Source organism: Oncorhynchus gorbuscha, unplaced genomic scaffold (genome assembly GCF_021184085.1).
Source record: "Oncorhynchus gorbuscha isolate QuinsamMale2020 ecotype Even-year unplaced genomic scaffold, OgorEven_v1.0 Un_scaffold_1644, whole genome shotgun sequence".
NCBI lineage: Eukaryota > Metazoa > Chordata > Actinopteri > Salmoniformes > Salmonidae > Oncorhynchus > Oncorhynchus gorbuscha.
Genome location: NW_025746364.1, coordinates 34,346 through 47,500, shown reverse-complemented (window position 1 = coordinate 47,500; position 13,155 = coordinate 34,346). Strand labels below are relative to the sequence as shown.

Here is a 13,155-nt window from a genome sequence, read left to right as displayed (position 1 = left end):
ACAACTACCAAGGATTTTTACTCTATACAGCAAATTCTCTGGAAAACAACAGAAACCTGAAAACACCATCCAACCTGGAACTGAGTGAGTAATGTTTAGTCTGAAACTATATTCTATTTCCAAACGCCAAGAAGAAAAATACACAACATTACTTTATAAGGACTGAATTCTAACATAATTCTACCAAGCTTGATACAGCTTCAACTAGCACTGACGTGTCAAGTGAGAGGTGTCAAAGCCCATTAGCCCAACAATGGCAGGAGAGTCACAGTCTACCCCAACCAAATGGAGAGGCCTTAGAAGCTCCCTCCCGCTGTTCAGAGGTAATTAAAATACAGTACCCTTTGCATGTAAAGAATGAGAAGTCAAGAAAAGATTACAAAATGAAGCTCCTTATGGAAAATCAAGAGACACTTTTTGCTGACTATTACAAAAATGGGAACATCAGCAACCTTATCTTCCACACAAACCATCCCCTGGCATGGCACAGTGCTATATTAGCACACTACCCCTCTGTTACGAGAGCGGGGATTAATGAGGGGTGGAAACTCAGAATACTTTCTAACGAGGACTCTGAGTCAAGTAATATAAATATATATAAGTCCGGAACAGTAATGGTACAGGGTAATCCCAAACAGTTTCAGCTGGACTTTCACCTAATCAAAGAATTAGCCCAGCAGGAGAAGCTCTCCCTTGATAAAGATACCCCCACACAGAGCGGGTCAGACCAGACCTCTTCATTATGTAACCCCACAGACGAGCAACCCCCAGCAGAGAGTCAACCTCCCAGCACAGATTACCACTCCCTCATTGAAATGAAGGACAAATTCACCCAGCTGGAGATAAGGCAGGTGGAGCTGGAACAGCAGGTGATTACACTTCAGTCAGCACAGACCCAGACACCAGTCCAGCACAACAACACCCCCTTAAAGAGACCCGGAGAGCTGGAGGTGGACAGAGACATATCTGCACTCTGGACTGTGGTGAGACAACTTCAACAGGAGAAAGAGCAGAATCAGGAGAAGAACAGAGCATTAGAGGAGAGGATCAGACTGCTGGTGGAGGAGAGGTTGAGGGGGATGGAGGAGAGGGTGAGGGGGACGGAGGAGAGGTTGAGGGGGACGGCGTGTGACAGAGAACAACCCACTAGAGAGGTGGCCACCCCCCCGGGGAAGCCAGCAGAACAGCCCACCCCAGCACCTGACAAAAGTTGACACCACAGCAGAACAGTCCACACCAGACCCTGACCATAGAGTCGACACCACAGCAGAACAGACAAATGAAGAACCACAAGCCCAGCGCCTCTAACCCCCTCTGAGCCCCCCCCGTCAGCCACCCTGATAGCTCTTCTGACAACCCCCCCCGTGCCCACTGAGGACAAACACAAGACAGATTGTACTACTTATGGACTCAAATGGGAAATATATAGAAGAAAAAAAACTTTTTCCCAAACATAGTGTGTCTAAACTCTGGTGTCCAAACACCCAGCGTGCCCTCGACCTTCTGTCTGAGGACCAACTAGGTTCACCCAGCCACATAATAATACACACAGGCACAAACGACCTGAGAGCACAGCAGGAAAGGGTAGCAACAGTACTGAAGGGAGTGATTGAAAAGGCTTCTTCTACTTTCCCCAACGCACAAGTGGTTATCTCCACCCTGCTACCACGAAAAGACTTCCACCCTGCCACAATACAGCGGGTAAACGCAAGTATTTCCCGTGACTGTGCCTCAAAACCAAATGTTTTCCTGGCCCACCACTCCACCCTGGACTTGAACAGCCTCTATGACCATGTCCACCTCTACAAGGCAGCAGTGCCCACCTTTGCCAGGACTCTAAAGGACATCGCTCTCAAACGTATCCCCAACACTTCACACAGGAGCAACAGATCAATAGACTCCCCACCCAGACCAGCGAGACACCCTCCCAGATCTGCAGGACCCCCCCCCTGGACCTACACATAGAGGACCCACGCCAAGAGGTATTACATCCAGACCGCAGTACACCCAGACACATCCACACCCCCACCCCAACCAATCAACACCCCCCCACGTCAACCATGCCCACACCCCATTTAGGCCCCCTCAGATCAGACCTATGCCACGCCTGCCCACCCCACCCCCCGCAAAGAGGGCCTCAACATGGAAGCCACACATACGCCCAGGTAGTGAGCAGGCAAACAGTCCCAACCCCCACTCTCACACTCGCCCAAGCCAATGGCATGTACCAGATGCTCAGCAGGCTCTGCTCACACTTACTGGCCTGAGGCCAAACCACGACCAACAACATTGGACACTCTACATTTACATTTAAGTCATTTAGCAGACGCTCTTATCCAGAGCGACTTACAAATTGGTGCATTCACCTTATGACATCCAGTGGAACAGCCACTTTACAATAGTGCATCTAAATCTTTTAGGGGGGGGGGGTGAGAAGGATTACTTATCCTATCCTAGGTATTCCTTAAAGAGGTGGGGTTTCAGGTGTCTCCGGAAGGTGGTGATTGACTCCGCTGTCCTGGCGTCGTGAGGGAGTTTGTTCCACCATTGGGGGGCCAGAGCAGCGAACAGTTTTGACTGGGCTGAGCGGGAACTGTACTTCCTCAGTGGTAGGGAGGCGAGCAGGCCAGAGGTGGATGAACGCAGTGCCCTTGTTTGGGTGTAGGGCCTGATCAGAGCCTGGAGGTACTGAGGTGCCGTTCCCCTCGCAGCTCCGTAGGCAAGCACCATGGTCTTGTAGCGGATGTGAGCTTCAACTGGAAGCCAGTGGAGAGAGCGGAGGAGCGGGGTGACGTGAGAGAACTTGGGAAGGTTGAACACCAGACGGGCTGCGGCGTTCTGGATGAGTTGTAGGGGTTTAATGGCACAGGCAGGGAGCCCAGCCAACAGCGAGTTGCAGTAATCCAGACGGGAGATGACAAGTGCCTGGATTAGGACCTGCGCCGCTTCCTGTGTGAGGCAGGGTCGTACTCTGCGGATGTTGTAGAGCATGAACCTACAGGAACGGGCCACCGCCTTGATGTTAGTTGAGAACGACAGGGTGTTGTCCAGGATCACGCCAAGGTTCTTAGCGCTCTTGGAGGAGGACACAATGGAGTTGTCAACCGTGATGGCGAGATCATGGAACGGGCAGTCCTTCCCCGGGAGGAAGAGCAGCTCAGTCTTGCCGAGGTTCAACTTGAGGTGGTGATCCGTCATCCACACTGATATGTCTGCCAGACATGCAGAGATGCGATTCGCCACTTGGTCATCAGAAGGGGGAAAGGAGAAGATTAATTGTGTGTCGTCTGCATAGCAATGATAGGAGAGACCATGTGAGGTTATGACAGAGCCAAGTGACTTGGTGTATAGTGAGAATAGGAGAGGGCCTAGAACAGAGCCCTGGGGGACACCAGTGGTGAGAGCGCGTGGTGAGGAGACAGATTCTCGCCACGCCACCTGGTAGGAGCGACCTGTCAGGTAGGACGCAATCCAAGCGTGGGCCGCGCCGGAGATGCCCAACTCGGAGAGGGTGGAGAGGAGGATCTGATGGTTCACAGTATCGAAGGCAGCCGATAGGTCTAGAAGGATGAGAGCAGAGGAGAGAGAGTTAGCTTTAGCAGTGCGGAGCGCCTCCGTGATGCAGAGAAGAGCAGTCTCAGTTGAATGACGAGTCTTGAAACCTGACTGATTTGGATCAAGAAGGTCATTCTGAGAGAGATAGCGGTAGAGCTGGCCAAGGACGGCACGTTCAAGAGTTTGAGAGAAAAGAAAGAAGGGATACTGGTCTGTAGTTGTTGACATCGGAGGGGTCGAGTGTAGGTTTTTTCAGAAGGGGTGCAACTCTCGCTCTCTTGAGGACGGAAGGGACGTAGCCAGCGGTCAGGGATGAGTTGATGAGGGAGGTGAGGTAAGGGAGAAGGTCTCCGGAAATGGTCTGGAGAAGAGAGGAGGGGATAGGGTCAAGCGGGCAGGTTGTTGGGCGGCCGGCCGTCACAAGACGAGAGATTTCATCTGGAGAGAGAGGGGAGAAAGAGGTCAGAGCACAGGGTAGGGCAGTGTGAGCAGAACCCGCGGTGTCGTTTGACTTAGCAAACGGGGATCGGATGTCGTCGACCTTCTTTTCAAAATGGTTGACGAAGTCATCTGCAGAGAGGGAGGAGAGGGAGGAGGATTCAGGAGGGAGGAGAAAGTGGCAAAGAGCTTCCTAGGGTTAGAGGCAGATGCTTGGAATTTAGAGTGGTAGAAAGTGGCTTTAGCAGCAGAGACAGAGGAGGAAATTGTAGAGAGGAGGGAGTGAAAGGATGCCAGGTCCGCAGGGAGGCGAGTTTTCCTCCATTTCCGCTCGGCTGCCCGGAGCCCTGTTCTGTGAGCTCGCAATGAGTCGTCGAGCCACGGAGCGGGAGGGGAGGACCGAGCCGGCCTGGAGGATAGGGGACATAGAGAGTCAAAGGATGCAGAAATCAAATCAAATTGTATTTGTCACATACACATGGTTAGCAGATGTTAAATGAGAGTGTAGCGAAATGCTTGTTCTTCTAGTTCCGACAATGCAGTGATAACCAACAAGTAATCTAACTAACAATTCCAAAACTACTGTCTTATACACAGTGTAAGGGGATAAGGAACATGTACATAAGGATATATGAATGAGTGATGGTACAGAGCAGCATACAGTAGATGGTATCGAGTACAGTATATACATATGAGATGAGTGTGTAGACAAAGTAAACAAAGTGGCATAGTTAAAGTGGCTAGTGATACAAGTGTTACATAAGGATGCAGTCGATGATGTAGAGTACAGTATATACATATGCATATGAGATTAATAATGTAGGGTAAGTAACATTATATAAGGTAGCATTGTTTAAAGTGGCTAGTGATATATTTACATCATTTCCCATCAATTCCCATTATTAAAATGGCTGGAGTTGGGTCAGTTGGGTCAGTGTCAATGACAGTGTGTTGGCAGCAGCCACTCAATGTTAGTGGTGGCTGTTTAACAGTCTGATGGCCTTGAGATAGAAGCTGTTTTTCAGTCTCTCGGTCCCAGCTTTGATGCACCTGTACTGACCTCGCCTTCTGGATGATAGCGGGGTGAACAGGCAGTGGTTCGGTTGGTTGATGGCCTTCCTGTAACAACGGGTGGTGTAGGTGTCCTGGAGGGCAGGTAGTTTGCCCCCGGTGATGCGTTGTGCAGTCCTCACTACCCTCTGGAGAGCCTTACGGTTGAGGGCGGAGCAGTTGCCGTACCAGGCGGTGATACAGCCCGCCAGGATGCTCTCGATTGTGCATCTGTAGAAGTTTGTGAGTGCTTTTGGTGACAAGCCGAATTTCTTAAGCCTCCTGAGGTTGAATAGGCGCTGCTGCGCCTTCTTCACGACGCTGTCAGTGTGAGTGGACCAATTCAGTTTGTCTGTGATGTGTATGCCGAGGAACTTAAAACTAGCTACCCTCTCCACTACTGTTCCATCGATGTGGATAGGGGGGTGTTCCCTCTGCTGTTTCCTGAAGTCCACAATCATCTCCTTAGTTTTGTTGACGTTGAGTGTGAGGTTATTTTCCTGACACCACACTCCGAGGGCCCTCACCTCCTCCCTGTAGGCCGTCTCGTCATTGTTGGTAATCAAGCCTACCACTGTTGTGAAAGGGAGGAGAGGAGGGTTGAGGAGGCAGAATCAGGAGATAGGTTGGAGAAGGTTTGAGCAGAGGGAAGAGATGATAGGATGGAAGAGGAGAGAGTAGCGGGGGAGAGAGAGCGAAGGTTGGGACGGCGCGATACCATCCGAGTAGGGGCAGTGTGGGAAGTGTTGGATGAGAGCGAGAGGGAAAAGGATACAAGGTAGTGGTCGGAGACTTGGAGGGGAGTTGCAATGGGGTTAGTGGAAGAACAGCATCTAGTAAAGATGAGGTCGAGCGTATTGCCTGCCTCGTGAGTAGGGGGGGAAGGTGAGAGGGTGAGGTCAAAAGAGGAGAGGAGTGGAAAGAAGGAGGCAGAGAGGAATGAGTCAAAGGTGGACGTGGGGAGGTTAAAGTCGCCCAGAACTGTGAGAGGTGAGCCGTCCTCAGGAAAGGAGCTTATCAAGGCATCAAGCTCATTGATGAACTCTCCGAGGGAACCTGGAGGGCGATAAATGATAAGGATGTTAAGCTTGAAAGGGCTGGTAACTGTGACAGCATGGAATTCAAAGGAGGCGATAGACAGATGGGTAAGGGGAGAAAGAGAGAATGACCACTTGGGAGAGATGAGGATCTCGGTGCCACCACCCCGCTGACCAGAAGCTCTCGGGTGTGCGAGAACACATGGGCGGACGAGGAGAGAGCAGTAGGAGTAGCAGTGTTATCTGTGGTGATCCATGTTTCCGTCAGTGCCAAGAAGTCGAGGGACTGGAGGGAGGCATAGGCTGAGATGAACTCTGCCTTGTTGGCCGCAGATCGGCAGTTCCAGAGGCTACCGGAGACCTGGAACTCCACGTGGGTCATGCGCGCTGGGACCACCAGATTAGGGTGGCCGCGGCCACGCGGTGTGGAGCGTTTGTATGGTCTGTGCAGAGAGGAGAGAACAGGGATAGACAGACACATAGTTGACAGGCTACAGAAGAGGCTACGCTAATGCAAGGAGATTGGAATGACAAGTGGACTACACGTCTCGAATGTTCAGAAAGTTAAGCTTACGTAGCAAGAATCTTATTGACTAAAATGATTAAAATGATACAGTACTGCTGAAGTAGGCTAGCTGGCAGTGGCTGCGTTGTTGACACTACACTAATCAAGTCGTTCCGTTGAGTGTAATAGTTTCTACAGTGCTACTATTCGGGGGCTAGCTGGCTAGCTAGCAGTGTTGATTACGTTACGTTGCGTTAAAAGAACGACAATAGCTGGCTAGCTAACCTAGAAAATCGCTCTAGACTACACAATTATCTTTGATACAAGGACGGCTATGTAGCTAGCTATGTAGCTAGCTACGATCAAGCAAATCAAACCGTTGTGCTGTAATGAAATGAAATGAAAATGTGATACTACCTGTGGAGCGAAGCGGAATGCGACCGGGTTGTTGTTGGCTAGCTGTTAGCTGTTAGCTAGCTAGCAGTGTATCCTACGTTAAGGACGACAAATAGCTGGCTAGCTAACCTCGGTAAATTAAGATAATCACTCTAAGACTACACACTCTAAACTACACAATTATCTTGGATACGAAGACAGCAAAGACAACTATGTAGCTAGCTAACACTACACTAATCAAGTCGTTCAGTTGAGTGTAATAGTTTCTACGGTGCTGCTATAGGGTGGACGTTAGCTATGTGGCTAGCTGCAGTAGACTACGTTAGGACGACGAAATACGATAATTACGCAATTATCTTTGATACAAAGACGGCTATGTAGCTAGCTAAGAAGAAATTGCTAAGATTAGACAAATCAAACCGTTGTACTGTAATGAAACGTAATGAAAAGTAATGAAAAGTAATACTACCTGCGGACCGAAGTGCAAATGCGACCGCTCGCTCCAACCCGGAAGTAGACAAACTCTATGGAACAAAAAGCCTTCACTATATTATCCTGGAATATCCAAGGCCTGAGGTCATCTGCCTTTGGCCTAAAGAGCAGAAACCCGGACTTCACCAAAGAAATCGGTAATACAGACATTGTCATCCTGCAAGAAACCTGGTATAGAGGAGATATGGTATAGGGTATAGGGCAACCCACTGGTTGCCCTCTAGGTTACAGAGAGCTGGTAGTCCCATCCACCAAACTACCAGGTGTGAAACAGGGAAGGGACTCAGGGGGTATGCTAATTTGGTATAGAGCAGACCTAACTCACTCCATTAAATTAATAAAAACAGGAACATTCTACATTTGGCTAGAAATTCAAAAGGAAATTATCCTAACAGAGAAAAATGTCCTCCTGTGTGCTACCTATATCCCCCCACTAGAATCCCCATATTTTAATGAAGAGAGCTTCGCCATCATGGAGGGCGAAATCAATCATTTCCAGGCCCAGGGACATGTACTAGTCTGTGGCGACCTAAATGCCAGAACCGGACAAGAACCTGACACCCTCAGCACACAGGGGGACAAACATCTGCCTGGAGGTGACAGCATCCCCTCCCACATATGCCCCCCTAGGCACAACTATGGCAACATAACCAACAAAAACGGGTCACAACTCCTGCAGCTCTGTCGCACGCTGGGTATGTACATAGTCAACGGTAGGCTTCGAGGGGACTCCTATGGTAGGTACACCTATAGCTCATCTCTTGGCAGTAGTACTGTAGACTACTTTATCTCAGAGCGTTCACAGTCAGTCCACTAACACCCCTATCAGACCACAGCAAAATCACAGTCTACTTAAACAGAGCAATACTCAATCATGAGGCATCAAAGCCAAAGGAACTGAGTAACATTAAGAAATGCTAAGATGGAAGGAATGCAGTTTGAAAACCTACCAAAAAACAATTAGGCAACAAAAATTCAATCCCTTTTAGACAATTTCCTGGGTAAAACGTTCCACTGTAATAGTGAAGGTGTAAACTTGGCAGTAGAAAATCTTAACAGTATATTTGACCTCTCAGCTTCCCTATCAAATCTAAAAACCTCAAATAGAAAACTGAAGAAAATTAACAATAATGACAAATGGTTTGATGAAGAATGCAAAAATCTAAGAAAGAAATTGAGAAACCTGTCCAACCAAAAACATAGAGACCCGGAAAACCTGAGTCTACGCCTTCACTATGGTGAATCACTAAAACAATACTGAAATACACTACGGAAAAAGAAGGAACAGCATGTCAGAAATCAGCTCAATGTAATTGAAGAATCCATAGACTCTAACCACTTCTGGGAAAATTGGAAAACACTAAACAAACAACACAAAGAATGATCTATCCAAAATGGAGATGTATGGGTAAACCACTTCTCCAATCTTTTTGGTTCTATAACAAAGAATAAAGAGCAAAAACATATACATGATCAAATACAGATCTTAGAATCAACTATTAAAGACCAGAACCCACTGGATTCTCCAATTACATTGAATGAGTTACAGGACAAAATAAAAACCCTCCAACCCAAAAAGGCCTGTGGTGTCGATGGTATCCTCAATGAAATGATCAAATATACAGACAACAAATTCCAATTGGCTATACTAAAACTCTTTAACATCATACTTAGCTCTGGCATCTTCCCCAATATTTGGAACCAAGGACTGATCACCCCAATCCACAAAAGTGGAGACAAATTTGACCCCAATAACTACCGTGGAATATGTGTCAACAGTAACCTTGGGAAAATCCTCTGCATTATTATTAACAGCAGACTCGTACATTTCCTCAAGGAAAACAATGTACTGAGCAAATGTCAAATTGGCTTTTTACCAAATTACCGTACAACAGACCATGTATTCACCCTGCACACCCTAATTGACAACCAAACAAACCAAAACAAAGGCAAAGTCTTCTCATGTTTTGTTGATTTCAAAAAAGCCTTCGACTCAATCTGGCATGAGGGTCTGCTATACAAACTGATGGAAAGTGGTGTTGGGGGTAAAACATATGACATTATAAAATCCATGTACACAAACAACAAGTGTGCGGTTAAAATTGGCAAAAAACACACACATTTCTTCACACAGGGTCGTGGGGTTAGACAGGGATGCAGCTTAAGCCCCACCCTCTTCAACATATATTTACATTTACATTTAAGTCATTTAGCAGACGCTCTTATCCAGAGCGACTTACAAATTATATCAACGAATTGGCGCGGGCACTAGAAAAGTCTGCAGCACCCGGCCTCCCCCTGCTAGAATCCGAAGTCAAATGTCTGCTGTTTGCTGATGATCTGGTGCTTCTGTCACCAACCAAGGAGGGCCTACAGCAGCACCTAGATCTTATGCACAGATTCTGTCAGACCTGGGCCCTGACAGTAAATCTCAGTAAGACCAAAATAATGGTATTGCAAAAAAGGTCCAGTCACCAGGATCACAAATACAAATTCCATCTAGACACTGTTGCCTTAGAGCACACAAAAAACTATACATACCTTGGCCTAAACATCAGCGCCACAGGTAACTTCCACAAAGCTGTGAACGATCTGAGAGACAAGGCAAGAAGGGCATTCTATGCCATCAAAAGAAACATAAATTTCAACATACCAATTAGGATTTGGCTAAAAATACTTGAATCAGTCATAGAGCCCATTGCCCTTTATGGTTGTGAGGTCTGGGGTCCGTTCACCAACCAAGACTTCACAAAATTGGACAAACACCAAATTGAGACTCTGCACGCAGAATTCTGCAAAAATATCCTCCGTGTACAACGTAAAACACCAAATAATGCATGCAGAGCAGAATTAGGCCGATACCCACTAATTATCCAAATCCAGAAAAGAGCCATTAAATTCTACAACCACCTAAAAGGAAGCGATTCACAAACCTTCCATAACAAAGCCATCACCTACAGAGAGATGAACCTGGAGAAGAGTCCCCGAAGCAAGCTGGTCCTGGGGCTCTGTTCACAAACACAAACACACCCTACAGAGCCCCAGGACAACAGCACAATTAGACCCAACCAAATCATGAGAAAACAAAAAGATAATTACTTAGTGAAAACTCTCTCTCTCTATTGTAACTTACCACACATTCACATCACGGCCTCGACATGAATGTGTCCTGTCCGTTAACTGTTAACAGTCTCGAGCCACAGCTTAACCAATGAGCTACAAGGAGGACTGACAGTCACGAGCGGTGCAGCAGCCTCTGCAGCAGCAGCCTCCCCCGGGTCCTAGTGCCCGCCCGGTAAGACGGTTAAGATGCGATGGAACAGTTGACGGAGAGAAAATAAATCACAGAGAAAATATATTGACTGATATATTGGATTGTTCAGGGAAGCTTTAGTTTTGGCTTTAATACATTCTGAAAATACTTGAAAACCAAAAGAGAAAAGAATAGTAGCCCTCCTCAGGAACAACAAAACCCTCACAGACCAACTTCTTCTTCTATGATATAATGGAGGTCCTCAAACCAACGTTAAAGGTGCATGGCGCCACCTACTGTTCTGGAGTGTGTTCAATCGCGGTTTACACCACTCTAAATCCTCCTACCTAACTCAGTACTTCTGAGAAAATAAAAGTCCCACTAACTTCTAATAGACCCTCCCCCATCCCCCAAATCCCTTCCAAGTGTAATGTTTACTGTTCATTTCTGATTGTCTATTTCACTTGCTTTGGCAATGTAAACATATATTTCCATGCCAATAAAGCCCTATGAGTTTAATTCAATCGAGAGAGAGACAGTTCCATTTTAATGTATAGGGACCATGAGTCAGTCATGGTTACTCATGGTTATGTGATGAGGCAGCCCAGTCAGTTACATGAACCAGTCTATTCTCTGAAAGGGGTCCAGACAGCCTGTTCCCAACAGTGGGGTCAGTGGGATTGAATAGGGGCCCCTCTCTCTCTCTCTCTGACTGGAGGAGAGAAGTGAAATGGTGTATCTCCTCTGGTCAACAATACTCACCTTGAAAGACTTCACAGCCTGTTGGAGCTCCTTCAGCCTCTTCTCTCTCTCCTGGAATCTCTGCTGGACCTTCTGCAGACTCATCCCCAGCTGCCTCTGTGGAGAATCACTCTTCAATGAGCTATCAAGCTTTATTAGTCCAGTAGATCAATAGTATAGAAATGTGACATAGGACCCATAGAGAGGAAGGTCTACAATCCTGAGGAAGTCCCTTTACAATATTATATTATGTTGCTATGTGAATGATTATAGTTTTTATGGTAGGCCTACATGTATCAAGGGGTTGAGACTGAACTTTGGACTCATAAAAGGCCATTCAGAATGATAATAGTGTTTGACGTTAGAAAATGGTGATACATTTGAAACAAACTCAATAACTCAAGGTTTGTGTTCATATTTGTGGATCCATTTCATATTGTATATAATATAATGATCTCATATTGAAACAGATTTAGTTCCTACTGTATCTTTAATTCTTTGTTTATCAGACAGTCACCAACAAGTTGTTCTGGTCTTACCTGTTTCTCAGTCCTCTCTGCTGCAGCTGACACTGTATCATGGCCTTTATGTCCATCCATCACACACAGCAGACAGATACACTGCTGATCGGTACGACAGTAAACCTCCAGCAGTTTGTCATGATGAGAGCAGATCTTCTCCTGTAGTTGTGCGGTGGCTTTGACCAGCTTGTGCTTCTTCAAAGCAGGAGATTCATAGTGAGGTTGGAGGTGAGTCTCACAGTAAGAGGCCAGACACACCAGACAAGACATGAGGGCTTTCTGCTTTCTGGTCCCAGTGCAGACATCACACACCACATCTCCAGGTCCAGCATAGCACAGAGCAGGAGGGGGAGCAGCCTGGAGTCCTGTCTTCCTCAGTTTCTCCACCATCTCAGCCAACATGTTATTTTTCCTCAGATTAGGCCTTGGAGTGAAGGTCTCTCTGCACTGAGGACAGCTATAGACCCCTTTCAGAACATCCTGATCCCAGCAGCCCTCAATACAGATTCTACAGTAATTGTGTCCACATGCAGTAGTGACCGGCTCCTTCAGTAGATCCAGACAGACAGAACAACAGAACTGGTCCTGGTCCTGGTCCAGCAGAACTCCCTGTTGAGCCATTTGGACGGTTGTTCACTCTCACACAGACAGACGACACAGAGACTCAGATCCATTTTGTTTCCTCAGAAAATAGTTTGTGCGAGGGGGAGGGACTTCCTAGTTCTGCCAGAGGGGAGGGGTTAGAGTGAGGGAGGGGTTGGAGGGAGAGAACGAGAGAAGGAGGAGTGCAGAGAGGTAGAAGTCTACTGAATACTGTATGTATTGACTGATCATTGAGAATGAGGTAATACTTTACATTACAGTGTGGTTATTACTGACAGGTCTAGGGTCAGGGTTAGAGGTACTACATTCAGCAGTAACCCTAGACATATCTGGGACTAAAAAGAGAAGACGTTTTAAAGTCAGAGTTCTTCGTGTCTCTTCTTAGTCATACAGATCCCCCACATCTTATAGGTGGACGGGGTTATGGACATATACAATACATTATTTCTGAAACCAGATGAAATTAAACTGTCTTTCAGCAAGAAATGCTTCTCTAATAATCCTAACCGTGGCTGGGTGTCTTCAGAGACTGAGAGGTACAGAGACACACTGTCAAGGTGACAG

The 13,155-nt window shown here is 47.0% G+C and overlaps 1 protein-coding gene across 1 annotated transcript in view; it reads right to left on the bottom strand.

Moving 5' to 3' along the window:
* LOC124023578 (tripartite motif-containing protein 16-like) overlaps positions 1-12,669 on the bottom strand; it is a 25,826-nt gene extending 13,157 nt beyond the window's left edge. The window contains exons 1-2 of the mRNA XM_046337958.1: positions 12,007-12,669; positions 11,489-11,584 (exon numbers count right to left, since the gene is read on the bottom strand). Coding sequence (XP_046193914.1) covers positions 11,489-11,584; positions 12,007-12,609 — 699 coding nt within the window. The 5' untranslated portion in view covers positions 12,610-12,669. The remainder of the gene's footprint in view (positions 1-11,488; positions 11,585-12,006) is intronic.
* Positions 12,670-13,155: the final 486 nt, after the last annotated feature.